Source organism: Gymnodraco acuticeps, unplaced genomic scaffold, assembly GCF_902827175.1.
Source record: "Gymnodraco acuticeps unplaced genomic scaffold, fGymAcu1.1, whole genome shotgun sequence".
Lineage (NCBI taxonomy): Eukaryota > Metazoa > Chordata > Actinopteri > Perciformes > Bathydraconidae > Gymnodraco > Gymnodraco acuticeps.
The window spans coordinates 829,907-850,571 of record NW_022991575.1 but is presented as its reverse complement, the minus strand read 5'-3'; the positions used below and the strand labels follow the sequence as shown (position 1 = coordinate 850,571).

Here is a 20,665-nt window from a genome sequence, read left to right as displayed (position 1 = left end):
ATGATATACATAAACCTATTTGGTTTTCTAAGTATTATTCAAACCAAATAGGTTTATTTTTATCATGACAAAAGCCACTTTTAGTCGCCAGGAGTATCGCTGATTAACGTTGGTACTCTCTTCCGGCAGCCAAGTTGGTAACTTGGTAGCTTATACTTTTCTCCAGACTGCCGTAGTTCATTGTTTATCAATGTGTTTCAGCGGCATTTACCGACCGCTGCAGTGCTGCCTGCTGTTTGGCATCACAACGCTGTTATGAAAGTTTCTCTGGTATAAAATGGGTGATGTTAGCATAGCAACCGAAGCTAAACTGACTATCTTGACTACTTGTTGCTATCCTATTGTGGCATAAGCCATTTTCTACAGGCACATTTTACCGGCGTATTTTTCATTATGATTCTACTTGTGATAGTCGGACATGACAACCTGTATTATAGCTGCTATAATACAAAACAAAATGTCTGCCTCTCTCCACAATGATCAATAACAGCGAACGGATGGTCAAAGTAAGGTACAAATAAACAGAATCACACTAAGTTAGTGTTGCCTGACTTTATAAAGTGTGTTTTTTTTACAAGTGTGTGGTCGCGTTCTAATCACTTTGCTCAGCACTACTACTTGTTACAACTTTTATTTGCCATACTCGCCATAAACTGTTGCTCAGGTTGATCCCGCCCCTGCCCCCGCCTCCGAAGTAAGCGTGACATATGCGGTTCTTGCTTCTAAACTGACAATTTTTTGGAGCTTGGTAAGAACCGGTTTTCAGGGAAAAGAGCCGGCTCCGCTGCGGCGTGAACAGGAAAAAACGGTGCTTATCAGGCTCTAGCTCCGAACCAGTCCTAGAACCGCGTTGGTGTGAAAGAGGCATTAGATAAGCTATCTGGCCGTGTGTGGTTTCTTTGTTAGGGCTGCGTATAAACAGTGTCCGCTGTTTATGCATAGTGGATGAAAATCGTTATTGCACCCTTTAGATTTGAGACCGACAGACATATAGAAGAACGGACCGACTGTCACTGCCCGTCCCTGAGACCCCTGTTAGTGTTTGTATGTGTTTGTTTCTACTGTGTGTGTGTCCCCCCCCCCCCCCCCCCCCCCCCCCTGCCTGCTGGTCTGCTCTGTTTCCCACTGCCGCCATAACCACCCTCCACTCCCAGCTCCCCTTTTCTAATAAACAAATGTTACGCTCACCAGCTGATTCCTAGTCTGATTCTGGGTCCCCTCCAATACATGTGACACCGACAGTGACTTGTACTAGCTGTTGATAAATCAGAACGATAAAGCACGTTATCCTACTCTAAAATAATAACATTCTGGCAACATAAACAAATCTAACATGTAGCTGAAAACGTTTTAAGAATAGTAGGGCATAATGTTCTAACAATTTTATCAAAAACATTTATAAAAGGGTATTACCAAGCATTTTAAGAATGTTTTTAGAGAACGTTATCCTACCTTTCAGAAGAACATTCTGGGAACCAAAATAAAACTTCCCACTGAAAACATTCCTAGAACAATGAATGGTAACATTCTCAGAATGTTTTTAGAACCAACAATTTCTAACTGGGTATGCAATAGATTCACTAAACAAAATTAAATCACAACACACAATGCAAATAAACTCAGAGCAATCAAAAATATTATATATAATTAAAATATATTATGAGGGACAGGGGATCAAAAAATGATGTAGCCTTCCAACTATTATACCCTTTAAAGTCATCTTCACTAAAATAAAAAATGGATTTGTGCTGCAAACGTTCTTAAATAATGAAGTCCTCTTTTTTTTTCTTCTAGTGAAGCTTGCCACCAGCTGCCATCCTGTTAGTGCTCGGCTGTGTTCTTTTTCTGGCTTTAACTGTGGCGAAGGAGAAAAACAACAAGAGTGAGTTCACATAATTCAACACAGTTGCGTTACCTGCGGAGAGGTTTTCCTACAATTTAGTCCCAAGGTGAACAAAGGGGAATCAACACAGACTGCACTCACCATCAGTACATTCCACTTGGGGCTCCTCCCACTGACCGTCTGCCTTACATCGGACCACCGGAGGGTGGCGCTGTAAAAACCCTGGGTTGCACTGATAGCGGATGATGGAGTTGACAGGGTATTCTTCCCTCTTGTTACCAAACATATGGGAATTCTCCACCTCAGGCGGGGCGCCACAGGACACTGAGGACAGAGCGAGAGGTAACGGTGTCACACCCTGTGCCATGTATATATTGTATTTTTCAGAAGTGTTTAGAAGTGTTTTCAGTATAGTAGGCAATACTGTTGTAATCAGACCAATATCAATCAATACTGATATATTATTATATATATATATTATTGTAGGCCAACCTTGGTATAAAGCAACACATGAGCTCCCTTAAAACCTGTTAAACCCCATGCCCCCGCCCTCGGGGGCAAAACACAACAATATTCACGAAACTGTGTCTCAGGGCTTCTTAACATTTAACAACCTATTAATTTGTCATACCCACTTAACGGCAAGAAACTCAGCTAACTGACGACATGAACAATTATTACCGAAACAAAACACAACTCTAACGCCGATCGTCTGAATTAGCACTAAGCGAAATATCTGCACAAACAAGATATCATATGAAAGCTGAGATTCCACAGATTCCAATGGTATAAGTATCATCACTGTATCATCACTGTGCGACCTAAGACAACACACAACTTCACTTTACGGAGCCAAATGGCAAATAAGTCTTACCTTCGCTGTTTTCTGATCAAAAGTTGTGTTCAATGGCATTAAAACGCATATAAAAGCTGCTGAAGGTTAATCCAATGTCTCTGTGTCACTTTGAAATGATTACTGATAATCCATCATAACATTTTGTCAATAAGAGTATAGTTTTCATATAGAGTGTATGAGAGCTGTAGCCCAGCTTCCGATTTAGGGCATGCTGGCTGCGCATCACTCTCATTCACCAATGGTAATGTTTAGATGGATTTAAGAACCTCCCCTTGAATTTATATTGGCTCTAACGGTTCAAAAGAGGTGTCAATTACCAAAATCGACCGATGGGTTCCAGAGATATGGTAAATACACTCAAATGACCCCAGAAGTGTTTTTTTTTTCTAAACCTCTCTAATAAGGTCAAATTTAACTTGTTTTGCATCAATCTTGATACAGGGTACTTATTATAGTTTGGATTCCTAAAGCTTTTAGTCTACTATCCCATCATTCAACGGTGGTTTTCACTATAAGTAATAATGGGTTTGTTTTGGACGAAAACTATAATTTAATTTGTTTTACTATGTTCAATCTGAATTTACTTTAAAATAAAAACATCTATATTGATTCTGACTTTTCTACATCCAACTCACAGGTGTATCATTGCTTTGAGAAAATAAATTATTAATTTACCCCTTTTAGAAGTGGAGATATAGTCATTTGTTCTGGGCATGTCATTTTCGAGCCTGAAACCTGAAAAACAGACTCAGGGCTTAACAAAATCCAATGGGTTTTTGCCATTTGATTTACGAATATAACGCAAAATAAGATAACACACATTTATGATACTTAAACGTTTTGTTCAGAAGCATAGTCTTTACATATTGACAACACTTTTTGATTTTGAAGCGTACAGTAACTGCAAATGCAAGAAGTTAAGCCAACGTTAGGCTATAAGCGAAGTGTCGCATAACTTCACATCAGCAACCTTAAGCTAAAAGCGGCTAATGTTCAGCGTGATGATAGTAGTATAGTTGACTCATTTAGTCACTTTTTCGCAACTGTTGTTTTTATGCCATATAAAAGCTTTGGACATTTACAAGTGGGGTATTTTATCTTTTAGGTCCAATAACAAAATAAAATGTATCTTTAGCTTGTGTTAACCACAGACCTTATTTCAGGCAGGTACACAAGAACAAGTTAAAAAAAACTTAGATTTATAGACTAGGGAACAGGAAGTTGTTAAATGCCAAGTAATTATACGTTTTTCATACGTGTGAAAGAGTCCCCTCATACCTCTGCTAAAATGATGGAGAATTACCAACTCTTGAGCTCTGGGACTTCTTTAGCCTTTTTAGCTTTTTTCTTTAGTTTTACCTCACATTTCCAGAAGGATTTTTTAAACTAACACGCTTTGATAACTAACTAACACGCTTTGATAAACCACCAAATGTACCAAAGAAACTCTATACAAAGATGAAATGAATGCATATGGGCAGTCTTCTCCCATTTTGCCGTTAAACTGTGGGGTTTCTTTGGAAGTGTTTCCTTGTACGATGTGAGGGTCTAAGGACAGAGGGTGTCGTATTGTCATACTGATATTCTGTACAAACTGTGAAGACCACTGAGACAAATGCAACATTTGTGATATTGGGCTATATAAATAAACATTGATTGATTGATGGCACAAAATAAAGTAAAACAGCAAAAAAACTTAATTAAAGATGTTCTTTTTTTCTCTAACCAACATACCGGGGCCTTTCTTGCAAGTGAACGGCAGGCGGTAGTTGCACGGCACGTCATTCCACTGGCCGTTCTGATGCCAGATCATCACCACACAGTCTTCTCCTGAGTTGAAGTAATTATCAGGTTGGTTCAGCTTCCAATTCTCGTATTGCTTAAGAAGAGAAGGAAACATACATTACTACAAGGTGAACTCTGATACAGAGAATAGGTAAGAAGGACAACAACGTTTAATTTGAAAACGTATTCTGTACTGTACTCTGTACGTAAGCAGGATATGATCTTGTTTTTCATTGTTCTGTCACGTTCCACATGTCCAATCTACTTCAACGCTATGCATGCCTTTTAGAGAAAAAATGTCCCAAATATGTGCTTGACTTTCCCTTTTGTTGCATCTCTCTCCTTCTCCATGATCCTCTATCCTTAAGGCGCAGTAACACTGTGTGCTACCTACGCATCATCTATAATTCATTTCGATGAGGCAACAGGTGTTCTGATACAGAGGGCTACAGCCAAAAATACAAGGTTGCCAGCAGCAAAGGAAAACCTGGCTCATGGTAATACAAACAGTTTGTAGATCATCCCACTGGTCCTGAAGCAACAGGCTTCCACCATCGCAGCAACATTTTTTAATAACAGTGCCGAGTTATATTCAAACACATTAGTAATTAGTTTTTGTGCTTGCACTGGTTTGGTAATTTTGTGCCTTCAGATAAACCTTGAGGTGAGGTGGGTGGAGTGGTGCAGCTGTTGTTTCTATTTCAGACCTGATGATGAAGTGTGTGAATTTGCATTCAAATGCTCAGAAATTTTATCACAAGTGCTTTGTTCATTTTAAACGCACGTCTCTAATAAACTAATACACAGTAAAATGCAAGTCAATATAGAACCAAACAGAAATTCAAATGTAGACTCTAAGGTTAGATTAATGCATAAATAATAATACGTATATAAGGAATGTGATTTAATTAACAGGAAAGTAAAGCCAATGAAAAATAATTACTGGATAATTTAACATATTTAAGTAATTGAAGCAGAGACATATTATTAAGAACAATGGGCCCTTTGTGAAAGAATTGTAGACAAGAGGCTCAGGCTGAAACATTACTATGAACCACCATTTTCAAGATGCTAAAAGATACACAAAATGTTGTTAGCTTGTTTGTTGTTTTACTTCTTATTTGTTTTGCATCCATTTATGGTCATGTTACGTCTCTTTTTAGCTGTTTTGATTGAATTTCCTACCAAAGTAGAGTCATAGAGTAGAGGTCACAAGTAGACTTTGATTTAATGGGTTACACACCAAACTATACTATATTTGGCCCTGACTATATCTAGTCCTCACTCACCAGTGGAGTGCCATCCGTCCAGCGGAAGTCATTCGCTACGGTCTTGTCATTCAGCCCGATCCACTGATAGTTCTGTCCATTTACTGCAGGAGAAAAAAGTATATTGAGATCTTGGTTTTAAATTGTCTACATCTCTGTGAACACAAATAAACCACAGCACATTGTGCACTCACAGTTGACGAAGTCCTGCTCCTCTGGGGTGATGATGCTGGCCAGGTGGGCGTTCATGTCCCTGCACTGCTGCTCTGCATCCAGCCACAACTTTCTGTCAGAGAAGTGTCGGTAGCAGTTCCCCTGAAACTTAGTCCAACGGTCTTCACACTGCTGCTCATCTGCAGCCGCAAGAGTCATCATTCATTTAATGTATGGCATATTCATTTCAATATTCAGTATAGTTTAGTACATGTTTTCAATTTGTAGGCCGCTGAGACTAACATCTACAAATGGGTTTTAAAACTAAAGCACAGCATCAGATGATGAGAAGCTCTTATGTATTCTTATCATTATTTCTGCTATCTAAGCGGTATTAGTAATGGAGCAGCTGATGAAGTGCTTGATATTTTTCATAACCCATGTAGTGTTTCAGTTATATATTCAGAAATTGTGTTCAGTGAGAAGCATATTTTCCCATTACGATGCCCTCAGTTTCCTTTGGCATCCAGTGCAAGTCTGACGATGGGCAGTGTTTTCCATTCTGACAGAACAAACGTCTCAATGCAGAATGGAAACTTATTCATAAGCGGAGCCCTGCCCAACAGTAAAGCAGGAGTGAGTTTTTATTTTTACAGTAGCATTCAAAGGCTTCATTCATTCTCTTGCCGTAATTACTTAAAGGATCAGTTCAACCAAATTACAAGATATATTTCCACCTTGTGTCTGAACACCTTGACAGCAGTTTTCATTGGGAGTATTTTATATCAAATAAATTATCCCTGTTACAGTTTTACAGCATGTATAATGTTTTATGGTGGATAGGACATTCTTTTATAAAATACATCATGCAGTTGGGTTTTAAAAAGTAATTGTCTCTCTTCATTCAAACTTGGTAATTTTTCGACATCTTTGGAAGACAGATCTGCATCTCAAAATGTCATTATTTAATGATGTCATGCTTGTCTGTTACAGTGGACTCTGGGACTATTTTAGATTTAATGGATAAACTAAACACGGTTATTTCAAATGGAATCTGAAATCCCTTATGTTGGATGTAACCAGGGGCGGTGCACTGTCAACGGGGGGCGGGGAAGCCTCGCTGCGGGGAAACGGTGGACCTAGTGGCCTGATCGGAGTGGGCCGAGTGGTACCGGCCCATCGGGATTCGTCTCGAACGTCCCGATGGCCAGTCCGCCACTGGATGTAACGCTTGGATACTACTGTAGACGCTAGCACTAGTTAGCCAGACATGCTAACGTTAGCCTCTTTCTTTCGACAAACAATCAATTTTTTACACCTGATGTTGTTATTTAATTTAATTAAAATGAATTAACACTACAGTACAATCCATTTCAAGTTTAGCTCTTACTAGAACCACATGTTTATATTTTTTGCAAATTGAAATGATGACAAACTTGACAGACCTGCCATTCCTTTAAAGGTGTGTTGCTACTGTATGACAACCAAGAAAATGGTTTCCCAAAGACTCAATTGTTCAGTAACTAATACTGCATTAGTAGACGCTTCTCAGGTTTTTTGTGATTTGGATGAACCAACCCTTTAGTTTCTTTTATAGCTTTTTGCCCTTTAGAAAACACTGTCTCCTGGCAAATTTAGGACATTGCAGCAGGTTGGCATCTTCGACTTCTGGACACCAGGTCTCCTCATAGAGCCCCAGCCAGTAATGATGCTGGTGATGATTAGCATCTCTCTTTCTTCAGTTGTTTTTGAGGGGCTGTTGTTAGTTTAGTTATAAGCAGAAGCTGATCTCATACCGATCTCACATCTTTCCCCTCCGTAGCTTGGCAGGCATAAGCATTTGTAAGATTCTGCACTCTCCACACAGGTGGCTCCATTGGCACAAGGGTTGGGATGGCACACATCTACCTCTGCAAAAAAGGGGGCGGGTGAAACTACTGTTTAAGCGTAGGGTGGGGATGGGAAGTTGCCCAGCAAGGTAAGGGAGTAAAAGCAGTGATAAAAGGAATATCACACCTCAGGACTGACAAGTTATTGAACAATACTGTAGGCAGCTGCAACCTCTGATGCAAACTACTTACTGCAAACAAAATTATAATCCATGTTCCTCTGTTTTTGATAAATCCTATTTTCAGGTTACCAAATGATGAAACATACTGAAATATATCCCAAATATGTTTTTATCTCTTCCAAGAGAATACATTATAATTATTATATCTGCAGTAAGTTTATGTTTGAATCTGTAGTTAGTTGCAGCAGAAGTATAGTATTCAAATTCCAACAGGATGAGAGCACCCATATGGTGCCAGAAAGCACATATGTTGCCCCGGGTTTAGCATGCATACAGCAGAGTGGAGGCGGCGCACTGGCACAGCAAACCAAAACCAACATAGAGGCTGAAGACTGTGATTACAACGAGTGACACAGAGGCTGTACAACCTCAGATGCAGAGCTGATGAACATTTGACAAGGACCCAAACATTCAAACTGCCACACAAACACAGAGACACATAGCACGACACAGACACAATATACAAACAGGAAATCAAAGAAACACAACACATTCAAGTACAAATGTGATGCAATACATAAGAACACAACAGCAGGGAGGGAAAGAAAATATTTTGTTAAGTCTAGTAATAAATATACAGTCAACATAATCCCACCAGTTGACTATATCTGAAAGTATTGATTAATAAACAGAATGCAGACCAATAATATAAGACATGCAAAGTTCTGAACAACATACATGTAGATACAGAGAAATGCAACTGGAAAAGTATGTTAAAACCTAACATCATCTTGTATTTTTCAAAGAAAGAAAGGAGAAGAGAAGAAAATTGCAGTCGCAAACATTGTGGGACTTACCATGGCAGACAGCAACCCCATCCTCTACTATGCATAAAGAAGCACCACAGGGGTTGGGTTCACACGGGTTAAAACCTAGAAAACAGGTCCATTTATTTAATTACATGTGCTTCTTTCAAAAGAAGTTAGTGTTTAATCGGATCTGATGTAGCAGTTGCCCTCAATTGTGCATATGCCGCAGCATTAGCGACTTAAATGCACCCTCCCTCTAATGTTCATTCAAATCCATGTTATTATAAATTAGTTTCTGTTTATTTCTACGCTCTAGGATGCATATACTCAACAGGCATATTGCAATAGGGCTGTCATTTAAAAAAAATTATTCACAAGATACAATATGTTTGTGTTTTAATTCAGTACTGTACATTTTCATTTTATTGGTGTGTTGATGAGATGAGATCTCAAATTTGCCAAAAACAGAACACTGAACATAAAATGACGAGTCAACCTGAAATCTTGTTAAAGCTAATGAAGTTATATTGCCCTTCCACGGTACTAAGAAGTCTAAACAGACATTTTAGATTTCTGTAAAAGCAGGTTTAAAACCTCCAGCCCAATGCTCAAAGGGCTGTAACGTACACTATATTGTGATAATTGAACATTGGGCTGTCAATGGGTGACTGTCCATTGGACAGAAAGCCTTTTAGTCAAACAGACATTATCCAAAAAAAAAACACAACCCATAATAATCATTCCGAAAGGGCCATTAAAGCCTAGCTACATATACTCTATCCCTCCATTTCCCAAGAATGACACTGTTGAAAACTGTTAACCTACCCTCCAGTGAATCAGTTCCTTTCACAAAGCCTGGTGTCTGCACAGAGGTTGGTGAAGCTGCGGTAGGAGGGGCAGCCAGTCCTGCGGGGGCGAGTACAGAGTATGGAGTTCCATAGACGTCGACAGGGATCTGGGTTGGTTCCACCAGACCATGGACTTCCTCTGGCCCTATGGTGCTCTCAGTCAGTGCCCAGTTACTGGATGGTGAGGGTGGCACCACCGTCGGCAGATCCCCAGAGGAAGATCCTGAAGAAGAGCCACTGGCTGTGGATAAGTGGTTGTCTCCAGTGCCAGAGGACAAACCACTGCTGCTACTGCTTCCATCTCCACTGTACTCCACTGATCCGTCTCCAAGCTCCATAGACAGTGTAGTGTCTCTGGATACCTCTGACGTAAAATCCCCACTTAAAAATGTAACACTGCTTTCTTCTCCGCTCGTTGAGGACTCAGATCCAGACATTCCCGATCCAGAACCCGAGATAAAACTTGAGCTTCCAAATCCAGACAAATGTCCACCACTTCCCTGTCCAGAGCTGTACACTAATAAACCAGAGGCTTCCTGCTCTCCAGAGGATGACACTGTTAGGTCGGTGAACCCTGACCCAATAAAGGTCACGCCTGAGGAGAAGAACCCAGAGCCACTTCCAGAGGTGGAGCCACTGAGATCCCCACTGATAATCCCAGACCCTGAGATGTCTCCAGAGCCACTGAATGCCAGTAGGCCTCCACCAAACTCATACTCCTTGTTGGTAGTAGAGATAGACGCATCGATAAGTTGTCCATCTATTAGTAAGATCTGTGAGTCTCCACTTCCCGAAAGCTCTCCCGAGTGTCCACTAGCACTTCCTGAAGAGAATCCTGATGGGAAACCATGAAACCCAGAAAAGTCCTGGCCTGTGATGAAACCGGAGAACATGCCAGAAAACTGTCCACTTTCCCCAGAGCTGTCTATGGAAGAGCCACTCTCCGCAGAGCTGAAACCAGATCCAGACAGATCCCCGCTACCACTGAGCATTCCAGACCCTGATTCAGATGAAGGGAATATAAAGATCCCTGTGCTTCCTTCTCCAGCTTCTTGGAGTCCTCCTGAAGCTGAGCCGTCTCCAGATACAATGCTGTCCATTCCCGAAAAAACTACAGTGATGCCGGATCCTTCACCACTGAGAGCTGACCCAGAAGCATCTGCACTGTTGAAACCTGATGCCCCACTTGGCAGCTCGGCACTGCCAGATAGGTGTCCAGAACTGGATAGGTCTCCAGAACTGGATAGGTCTCCAGAACTGGATAGGTTTCCAGAATCGGATAGGTCTTCAGAACCGGATAGGTCTCCAGAAACAGATAGGTTTCCAGAACCGGATAGGTCTCCAGAAACAGATAGGTCTCCAGAACTGGATAGGTCTCCAGAACCGGATAGGTCTCCAGAAACGGATAGGTCTCCAGACCCAGACAAATGACCAGAACCAGATAAGTCTCCAGAACCAGAAAGGTCTCCAGAACCAGACAAACGTCCAAAACCAGAAAATGCTCCAGAACCAGACGATTCTCCAGAGGTAACATGATCACCGGAACCAGACAGGTCACCAGATCCAGACAGATCTCCTGAGTGACCACCAGAGGCACCATCAACGGCAGACCCCGAGCCAAAGTCTGCAGATCCGGAGCCAGAGCCCGAAGTCTCCACAGGAATAGGAGCAACAATGGAAGGAACAGCTAAAATGACATAGAAAGAACAAGTTAGGTCCATTGGAAATAAAGACATTTGAAAGTTATTTGTTATTTTAAATTATGGCTTACCAGGTTTCAACAAATCAGTAATTGATGTTAGGTTAAGGAGGGCTGCTTCGATATCTGTGATGTTCAGTCCAGTTTCATTTGCAATTAGTAGAAAATCCGCTGTAAGAATTAAACAAAAAGATAATGCTCAATGAATGATGAAGAAAATGACAATCCAGAATGAGTTTGTTTGATAACAGTCAAGTGTTTACCTCTAAAACAGTATGCATCAAATCTGGCATCAAGTTCAGGGGAGCCTATCTGGTCGGGGTGAGCGTGAACAGTGTGTATTCCTGGTTTCCCACCCCCACACCCATTACGGGGTTTGTTGATGGGATAACGAACGCTGCGATCCACTAGCCAGCCAGCGCGACACTTGTCAAAACCCATTTTCCAGGCTGCGTACAGCTCTCCAGGGGAGGCTAGTACTGCGTTCTGCTCTTGACAGCTAGAAGAAGCTTCATCATAGGTGAGACCCTCAGCGGAACCCACATGGAAAACCTCCCCTGTGGAGCAGGAATGTCAATATGGTGAACAAGATAGAAAACAAATAAGTCTCTGGGCTTTGCGAAATGTTTTCTTACCCTTGATACCATCAATGTAACAGTACACATCATATCTCTCGTCTCCTGGCCTTAAACCATATGACCGAACTCCAGGTAGTTCCCCTAGATCTCCATCACACTTTTCTCGAGGGAAAACAATGGGATACCTAAAAAAACAGAACAATTGGTGACTTTTTGTTTGGGACAAGAATCTCTCTACCTGCTCTAAAAATGCATTTTGTATTTACCTTACAGTCTGGTCCAGTAACCATCCAGCATCACACTGGTGATATCCAGCCTTGTATGCTGCCTGCAGCTGCTTTGGCGTGGCTATGGAGGCTCCAACACTTTGGCAGGCCAGCTGGGCCTCAACGAAGGTGAAAGCATAGCGGCTGGAGCCTGAACGATAATGGAACACCACACCTGCACCGAAAAACAAGGGACATCCTCATAAGGGACACCAAATGGACTTTCTATATGATGCTACAGTCGTCCAACCATGCATTAACAGTTATATCACTGACCAGTAGGAGGCATCACAAAGCCTTTGCCGGGTTCCCTACGTGTGTCGGGTCGGGCGGTGGCCGGCTCTATCAGGTCAACCACCAACTCAGTGACATTTGGTGGCTGAGGTAGCGGCAGCTGGATAGGGCTCTCTGTGAAGTCCACTTGGGTAGGCTGCTGAGTCTCCACCTCTCCAACCGCCTCACTCTCTGTGGTTGTCCTCCTGAAGAACACCTCTGGGCTCAGTGTCACCGTAGTAACACTCAGCAAACCACTTCCTTCTTCTATGATGCCTGAACCTTCCTCATCAGTGGACTCTGAAGGTGATAGAGAAGGGAGTAGTAAGACATCTTTGCTGTGGATATCGCTATGTTTGGTCATAAGTTGTGCTTTTTTCCATGGTTATCTAATTATCTCTTAAAGGGTCAACTCTCTTTTAATTAATAAAAAGTTCACCAGCTTTCTCCGCCAACCTAAAACTGTTTATGCTCAACTTTAATAAGCGGGAATTGAGTCTGCCTGCAGACTCCTTTTTCCTGCTGAGAGTTCATTCAAAGAGCACAGTTGTTTTTTTTTGTTAATCGGAAAGTATAACCTTTTACTATCAAAGTTCAATCTCTAGGCATGAGGATATTTAAGTAGAGTACGTATATCTGATATTAAGCAGAACAGTGCTCTTGGTGTCATTCTTTCTTAAAATGATAGCTTACCTGTGTAGCAGAACGCATCGTAGCGAGACTCGGGAAGTGGGTATCCTGTCTGATTTGTGTAGAGGTGCACAGTTCGCACCCCCAACAGACCCCCTCCACACTGCGGCCGACGGATGTTAATAGGGTAGCGGACGCTCCTGTCTGCCAGCCAGCCGGCATTACAGACATCCATCCCACCCTGCCAGGCCAGGTACAGCTGACCAGTAGTGGCCAACTGAGTTCCCTGACTGGAGCATGCAAACTCAGCCTCAGAGAAGTTGAACTTTTCTGCAGCAGCAGTGTAGAAAACTCTCCCTGTGTGTGATAAGAGAGGTCAATAACAGTCAAATAGGAGTTTAGATTACCCAAACCTGCAAATGCACAGAATCAATTACAATCAGCGAAATAGCAGTGTTCATCGCAGCATACCTGTCATCTTCTCAGTGAAGCAGTAGACATCATAAGTCTCATTGAGGTCTCTCACTCCGTATGTCCTGACCCCAGGCAGCTCCTCTTTGTCACCATAGCAGTTCACACGAGGATCTCGTATCGGGTACCTTTAATTAAATGGAGATACGTTTTGTATGGTTGGGGTCTTAGAGAACCAGGGCAGAACAGGTGCCTCAGAGATGTTTTGATAAACCAACCTGACGGTCTGGTCGGAGAGCCAGCCAGCGTCACACTGGTGGAAGCCATCATCGTAGGCTGCTTGAAGCTGTTCAGGTGAAGCCATGACCGCACTGTTCTGCATGCAAACTGCCTTTGCCTTTTCAAAAGTCAAACTGTAGCGGCCAATGATGGCTCGGTAGTGGAACACCATACCTAGAGAGTAAAAATAGGACTTGATTTTAGCCAAACATTAAATACTTGTTGATCGATACAACAAAACTTGACATAATGCAGAAATCCTTTGAAAAGCTGAACAACCCCCCATCACTTGAAGGAGTAATGGCATTTTTCACCGCCACTTGAGTAGATGTGTTTACTTGTCCTCTAGATGTGGTCTCTTCGCAGTGAGTAATGACACTTTATAGATCACACCTACAAATATTTGGCAACCAATCAGAGGAAAACATTTTTTGATGGATAATGGGATTTCTTTCCTCTGGCTTTGACTGCTTATTTTCATACCTTGAACCTGCACATGGACGATGTCATGGCTGTCCTCGATGCCGTGCTGAACCTCACAGCGGTAGACTCCTGTGTCACTGGACCACAGCTCAGATATCTTGATGCTAGCATCTGTAGAAGTCATGGGGTAGCCCACCAGATGAACTCTGTCCAGGTAGCTCTCACTGATAAGCACCTGTCCTTCCAAGGCCACTAAAATAGTCGTGACTTTTTCTTTAGTGACATGGCTCCATTTGATTCGATGAGCGAGCGGTGCGATGGAGGGAGCTCCTGGGTCTGGGACAGTGTGGTCCTAACGTGAAAAAACAAAAACCCTATTCACCGCCAATTTCAGTCCATTCTCAGTATACAAGTATAACCTCTCTTACTTATTGCACACAAGCTAATCCAAGAACATTTGACATATTTACACATCCAGCAGACACTGAGCAACATTGGCTTTGAATTTAGAGTTGTGTTTTTGTTGATTTGATGAATTGAAGTCTATTCTTCTTTCTAGTCTGGTTTTGGTTTACACCAACTCCTGAGAAATGTCTGTGCTGTAGAGTTAAAAATACCCTATTAAACATTTTGGGGTTTTCCCTCTCCTTATATAGGTATTTGTGTATGAAAATGTTGTGCATAGGCTAATATCCCAAAGTCCCCTCTGGAGGGAGTTTCTATCCTGCCCCAGTGATCATTAGGGCAATAAGTAACCCCGTTCACAGTACATGTCATGTACTAATTTGATTAGGTGTTTCCAAGAAAAGGTCCTTTATATTGTGCAGTGAATATTTAGATTGTGTGAATGGTGGCTCTGTTCACAATCTGAGAAACCAAACCAAAAGTGGAAACCAAACCATACTGGTTGGATTACACACCTCAAAGTAACACGGTAGCACCAACGTTGCTCCCAGTAGAGGACGCTGTGGCTCCTCCAGAGGAATGCTCACGCTCAGCACATCCTCTGGGTCTGTGGAAGAGATCAGAAAGATTTTCTGGTGAATGCACTCCAAAAGTTAGACATGGTAGTATCATCAGCATTGATGAGAAGATGACAGTACACTGAATTTAAAATAGGACGTTTCTACCACAATTTATCCTTTGCCAGAAAACTCTTATAAATGAATGAAATGATTAGATGCCCTTTATGAATATGCGTTCTTACCCATAAATGAGTGCTCTTCATAAATGTAATCAAATGCTGCTGAGATGACATGTAGACTCACAGACAGCAACACAATCCACCTTATCATATTTGATCTGGAAAGAAAAGAATGGAAATTAGCAGAAATCCAAGTTAATTATATTATATATTATTATTATTAGTAGATTATCAGGTAGTACTGTGTGACATATAGAATCGATCATAACTATGTCATCTAAAATATCATAATTTTCTACAGGCTTAGATTTAAGTTAAATGTGTCATTAAATCAACTTGTGTTTGTAAAAGTGTGATGGCTTGTCTCAGATATCTGATTTCAGAATCAAATCCCAAAACAATCACTTGGTGAAGCAGAATTAAACAATGAAATATCCAGAAGTGCAAACCAAAATCTCTTTCTACACACTGAACACATGGAAGCTCCATATAAAGTTACATCTCTTCATTGGAAACACATGATGCTGAGTACACCAGTGTTCCTGCAGTTATACTGGCATGAATGTCTGCTCTGTCCTGGTCCTGACAACATTCTTCCTCACTGGAATTAGGACTGGGATCATAACACTCAAATTAGTCATTTTGCCTAAAGTCTGTCTTGTTTGAAGTCAACCCTTCCACCTTTAGAGTCCCAAACAGACATGAATACAGTTTTCCTCCACACAGCTTCACAGCAACGACATTTCTCAAGGGAAAGACTCAACCACACATCTCTGCGATGCGATTACAACACTCGCTAACAACCAACGCTCTGATTTTCTCACAGGAAAACAAGGAGCTCCAGTTCTTTCAAAATCAAATGTTTTGCTGTTATTCCATCAGAGTAACCCTTCCTGCTCCTCCCTCCTTCTACAGTGAAACACTTTTTCCAAATCCAATTTGTTTATTTGTTCATATCCACAGACGTCACAGGGGAACAAATTATCACATATTATCAAATATGCTACAAACATCATGATACTTTAGTCTCGGCACAAGCATTTGCTAAATCTGATCAACCTGAAAACATTTGCTAAATTATACATTAATATGTACTGTTTGTGTGGCATTAACCATAAGTGAATAACATATTTGATTGCTCTTATGCATTGTACCTTGTTTTTTACTCGAATTATTTATTTACTTTTTGCCTTTTGCTATCTTTACTTGTGCTTTTTTAGGCACCGGAAAAAAGGTCTTACATGATGCTTCATGTTTTACATGAGAACACAATTGTCTTCTAAAGTTAAACCATTACGGAGACATTTCTGTTTTATGGGCTTATTTACCATCTAGCAAGATTCAAATCAAAAGATGTTGACAGTTTCTGGTTGTTTTCGTTAATTGTCAATCAAATTTGATAGAAACAGTATCCACACAGTCCTGATGAAGCAGATCAGATTGGTATTTGAGTTTGTGAAGAGTAACTTAACATAATATGTTTATATTTATTCACTTTATAACTGTTTCAATATATACTGCTTCCAATCTGTAGAGTTCATTTCAAAAGTACTTAGTCTTAGTCTGACGACACCGAGGCCTTTGTGAAAGAGCTCAAATGCAATTTATTTATTTTTTTAAAGATTACGCACATATTCAAACCATAACTCAGTGTTATATTGCTAATTATCTTGTTATATAGTATACTTTCTAAAACCTGAAAAGACTGTCACACTGTTGCCAAATATATCCTGGAGGAAAAAGCACCCCATCCCATCACCTAAGACATGTTGCCTTGATTCTACTTTTGATGTTAAGATGAAAGTTAGCTTTATTTATATAATGTTAGTTTTGTTGTCTGGTTGGTTTTGTCCATGTTTGGATTTTGCCCAATGGAACTCAATCTGAATTGACCGTGAATTTGACTTGAACATGAACTGGTTGTGTATATACCAATACAAATATGTGATTTCCTGTGCAACAGTTGTTCAATAAGAACAAAATAAATGTTCATTGGTGAAATAAACTGGAAGCTTAACATAAAATGTGTTCAGATATACATACTGTAGCTTCATGTTTTAACGAAAACCTAATGCCTCAACACCCTGGAATTAACCAATTTAACAAAGCTCTTCAAAAAATCACATTCAAAACCTTTTCAATCTAACAAAAAAATCATTTGATTTGACTAGTTTAGAAATGTATTAATGTATGATTTTAATTAATTTGCTAGTTGTTTAAATAGCCGCTATTGAAGGAAAGAAAAACATCAATATGATGGCTGATCGCCAACTTTTAAACAATATAGCATGTTCTCTAACCCTCAGTTTCCAGCTTCTTCATCATAACATTTTCTAAACACTTTACAAAGTGTTTGAACACTCCGAAAAATGTTTGAAGAAAGTTCACACTGAGCTCATTCAGCTGCTGCGGTCCACTCCCCAAGAGACCGGGGCCCATAAGAGCAGATCTGTTCCCCCTGAAGCCCGTATTATGGCAACTCTGACGACACCGAGGCCTTTGTGAACAGAAGCTTTTTCCATCACGTCTCAACACTGCTAACATTGAGGCAGCAGACAGAAAGTGTGAGACATGCAGGGAGGGGTCGAGGGGCGGGGGTGGGGCACACATGGGACATCCTCACCTGTCTATCTCTTCTTTTAGATTTCCTCTCTGCATGTACATTTCTCATATGGTCAGGTTTGAATACGTTGTCACAATATTGATAATTGCATAGAGAATGTACAGTGCATTAGAAAAGCCTTCCTAATAAAAATAAATCACAATCATTTTACTGTAATACTCTTGAGGGTAAACGTTTTATTGATTTTATTGATTTCTTGCAGTCTATTCATCAATGAATCAATCTCTTTTATAAAATAATCAACTACTACTAATCAATAATGGTACTTTTTGCTGCCAAACATGTACTGTATCATATTTAGGATATCATTTGTTTCCCAAAAGCATCAAGATATTATGATTTTAGATTTGTTATGTTTTAATGGTTTAATTTTCTTCTGACTTATACCTAAATATGAAACCAGAAGATTAAGTCTGCTTTAAAGTGACACACAAATAGAGTCCCTTCATTTCTAAGAGATGCTTTTAGATGAAAAAAAACCATGATAAACACAAAGATGGAATTCGAATCCACAGGTAAACTAAAATGTAAACCATCTTTTTAGTATAAGATACATTTTTTACAGTATAATATATACCTACTTCCTACCAAAAGGATGTTAATCCTAAATGAGGATATATAAAGAATACAAACAATTACATGTAGGCCTATTTAAAAACTGTTTTCAGGAAAAATTCTATCATATGAAATTGGCCTTGTGCTCTTCATAACTCCAACTTTACTATCACACATAACTACACATAAGCAACAATAAAACAAAGTACATCCATCACCCACCTTTTGTAGAAATACCTTCCCTCTTGTCAAAGTCAAACTCTTCTTCTGTGGTGTATTTTTGGATCAGCTGAGCTCCAGGTAGTGAGTTTTAAGGTCCAGTGAGCAGCAAAGAGTGCAGGATGCTCGGCTGTGTGCAGAAGAAAGAGATGGGGAGCAGGTCTCCTGGTCACACCCCCTGAAACACCACTGTAAGGCTGCACAGTGGAGCATGTGGGGCTCTGAGTACTGCCTTCAATAAAGAAGCAGGCATAGGGGGAGTAGTGAGTTTGTGTAACTTAAATACTGACACAAAAACACCAATGTTTAAGATTTCCAACACATCCTATGAAACATTGTACTTTTCCACTCAGTAGATAATACTATAAATTAGACTGTAATCTCAGAGTCCGCATATTTCTTAAATAAGTGCAGAATCTCATTCAATTCTTTCACATTTGTACAGACTTTCATGCAGGAATGAAATAACGTTATGACTGCGAAGGACTGCAAAAAAAACCACACCGTTTCTATGTTATACTGTAAAACTGCATACTGTAGCATTTGATAGGTAATATATTTAAAATCCTTTGTGCAAATGTGTATCTTTGTCAAATTACGACAGGAGTGATGGCAAGGAATGATGGCAACATGTAAATGATGTTGGTCAAAAGGCTTTCAGTCTGTATCATCTTTTTAAGGGGCCCTATTATACTCATTTCCAGGTTCATATTTGTATTTAGTGCCTCTACTACTGGGACATGTCTCCATGCTTTAATGTTCAAAAGGGTCTTTATTGTTCTCATACTGCCTGTGCTGCAGCACCTCTTTTCACCCTCTGTCTGAAACCAGAGCCCAGTCTGCTCTGATTGGTTAGCTGTCTGGCTCTGTTGTGATTAGTCCACCGCTTACAGATGTCACGTAAATGTACTGAGTTACATTCCACCACTACCGTCCTATAATGAAGATCTTTGAACCAACCGCCTCAGATTTCTCTTGCTTTTCTGCTCTGTTGTCCTGCCGTCACCTTTGGGCTCTTTACTGGGCCCCTTAAACATTTGAGAGTATCACGCCTCGCCCCGTTACCTTCTCTCTGCCGCTCACTTTCACTCCTGAAAAGAGACCGAAGACAAAGCTGCTCTTTCACTCAGGTACCACGGAATGCCCAGTGTGCAGGAAACAGCGACATGTGCAATCCTGGAGTATTCACTCACCTACAAATGTTGTTTCTACTGATACAAATGAACCCCACTTAACTTATAATGGGAGTTTGAGTGGGATATAATGACAGTAAGGCTTCTCTTTCAACAGCAGCACCTCTGCTGTATGAATACAACTAAGTACATTTACTATAAAAGTTCATGGTATTTTTATATTATTTGAGTATTTCCATTGAATGCTACTTTATAACATATGCCACTTCACTTCAGATGTATGAAGTGTATGTTTAACCCCACTACATTTGTTTGACAGATTTAGCTTTTCAAACAATTATATTTTATCCGATTCCTGACAAGTGATAACCACATGTCTCCAGATTTGAATAGACAAAAAGCAGTACACAAAGGTAAATTAGAACAAACTTAAACATCTACAGCCTTAAAATGCAACATTAATGCAGCAGTAATATTAAACTAAAAACATTACATAATAGTAAAACACAGTGACCATATAAATGCATAATTAATCATTTAATATTGCTGATAGTAACCAGCAACCATCACCATGTACAGTAACACAGCTGCTTAAGTTAACTTAACATGAACTTGTATTAAATTATTCTAAGCAAGCGATAAATGAATATTTAAATTGTAATAGATCTGCTATCAAGTAAGAGGTTTTTGTTGAGACAGCCGGTAGTTAACAGCATTAAGAGTATAGAGATGTATGGCCCCCGATAGAGAGGATGGAAAGAAAATAAGAGCTCTGCATTCAGGCCTTGTAAGATATTTTGGAGCTTCCTATAACTAGTTTAACAGATGTTGAAAATTGCAAAAGCAAGACTGGAGAAGA

At 40.3% G+C, this 20,665-nt stretch overlaps 1 protein-coding gene across 3 annotated transcripts; it reads right to left on the bottom strand.

Annotated features, from left to right (window-relative positions):
* Positions 1–1,478: 1,478 nt before the first annotated feature.
* LOC117533635 (aggrecan core protein-like) lies at positions 1,479–18,912 on the bottom strand. 3 transcript variants are annotated; one of them, XM_034197514.1, is made up of 20 exons: positions 18,677–18,912; positions 15,340–15,434; positions 15,053–15,144; positions 14,193–14,484; positions 13,709–13,883; positions 13,491–13,618; positions 13,083–13,376; positions 12,393–12,689; positions 12,117–12,291; positions 11,908–12,035; positions 11,536–11,829; positions 11,345–11,443; positions 9,551–11,260; positions 8,774–8,848; positions 7,702–7,815; positions 5,947–6,105; positions 5,774–5,856; positions 4,434–4,578; positions 1,985–2,167; positions 1,479–1,855 (listed from the first exon to the last, which is right to left on the bottom strand). In XM_034197514.1, exons 2-20 carry the CDS (start codon positions 15,425–15,427, stop codon positions 1,791–1,793), a joined length of 4,596 nt encoding a protein of 1,531 aa, XP_034053405.1. In that variant the 5' UTR covers positions 15,428–15,434; positions 18,677–18,912; the 3' UTR covers positions 1,479–1,790. The 3 variants fall into 3 exon arrangements, with proteins under 3 accessions (XP_034053405.1, XP_034053406.1, XP_034053407.1); XM_034197515.1 differs by lacking the exon at positions 7,702–7,815 and having other exon boundaries at positions 1,480–1,855; XM_034197516.1 differs by lacking the exons at positions 1,479–1,855; positions 1,985–2,167; positions 4,434–4,578; ... (1 more) ...; positions 5,947–6,105; positions 7,702–7,815 and adding an exon at positions 8,262–8,392.
* Positions 18,913–20,665: the final 1,753 nt, after the last annotated feature.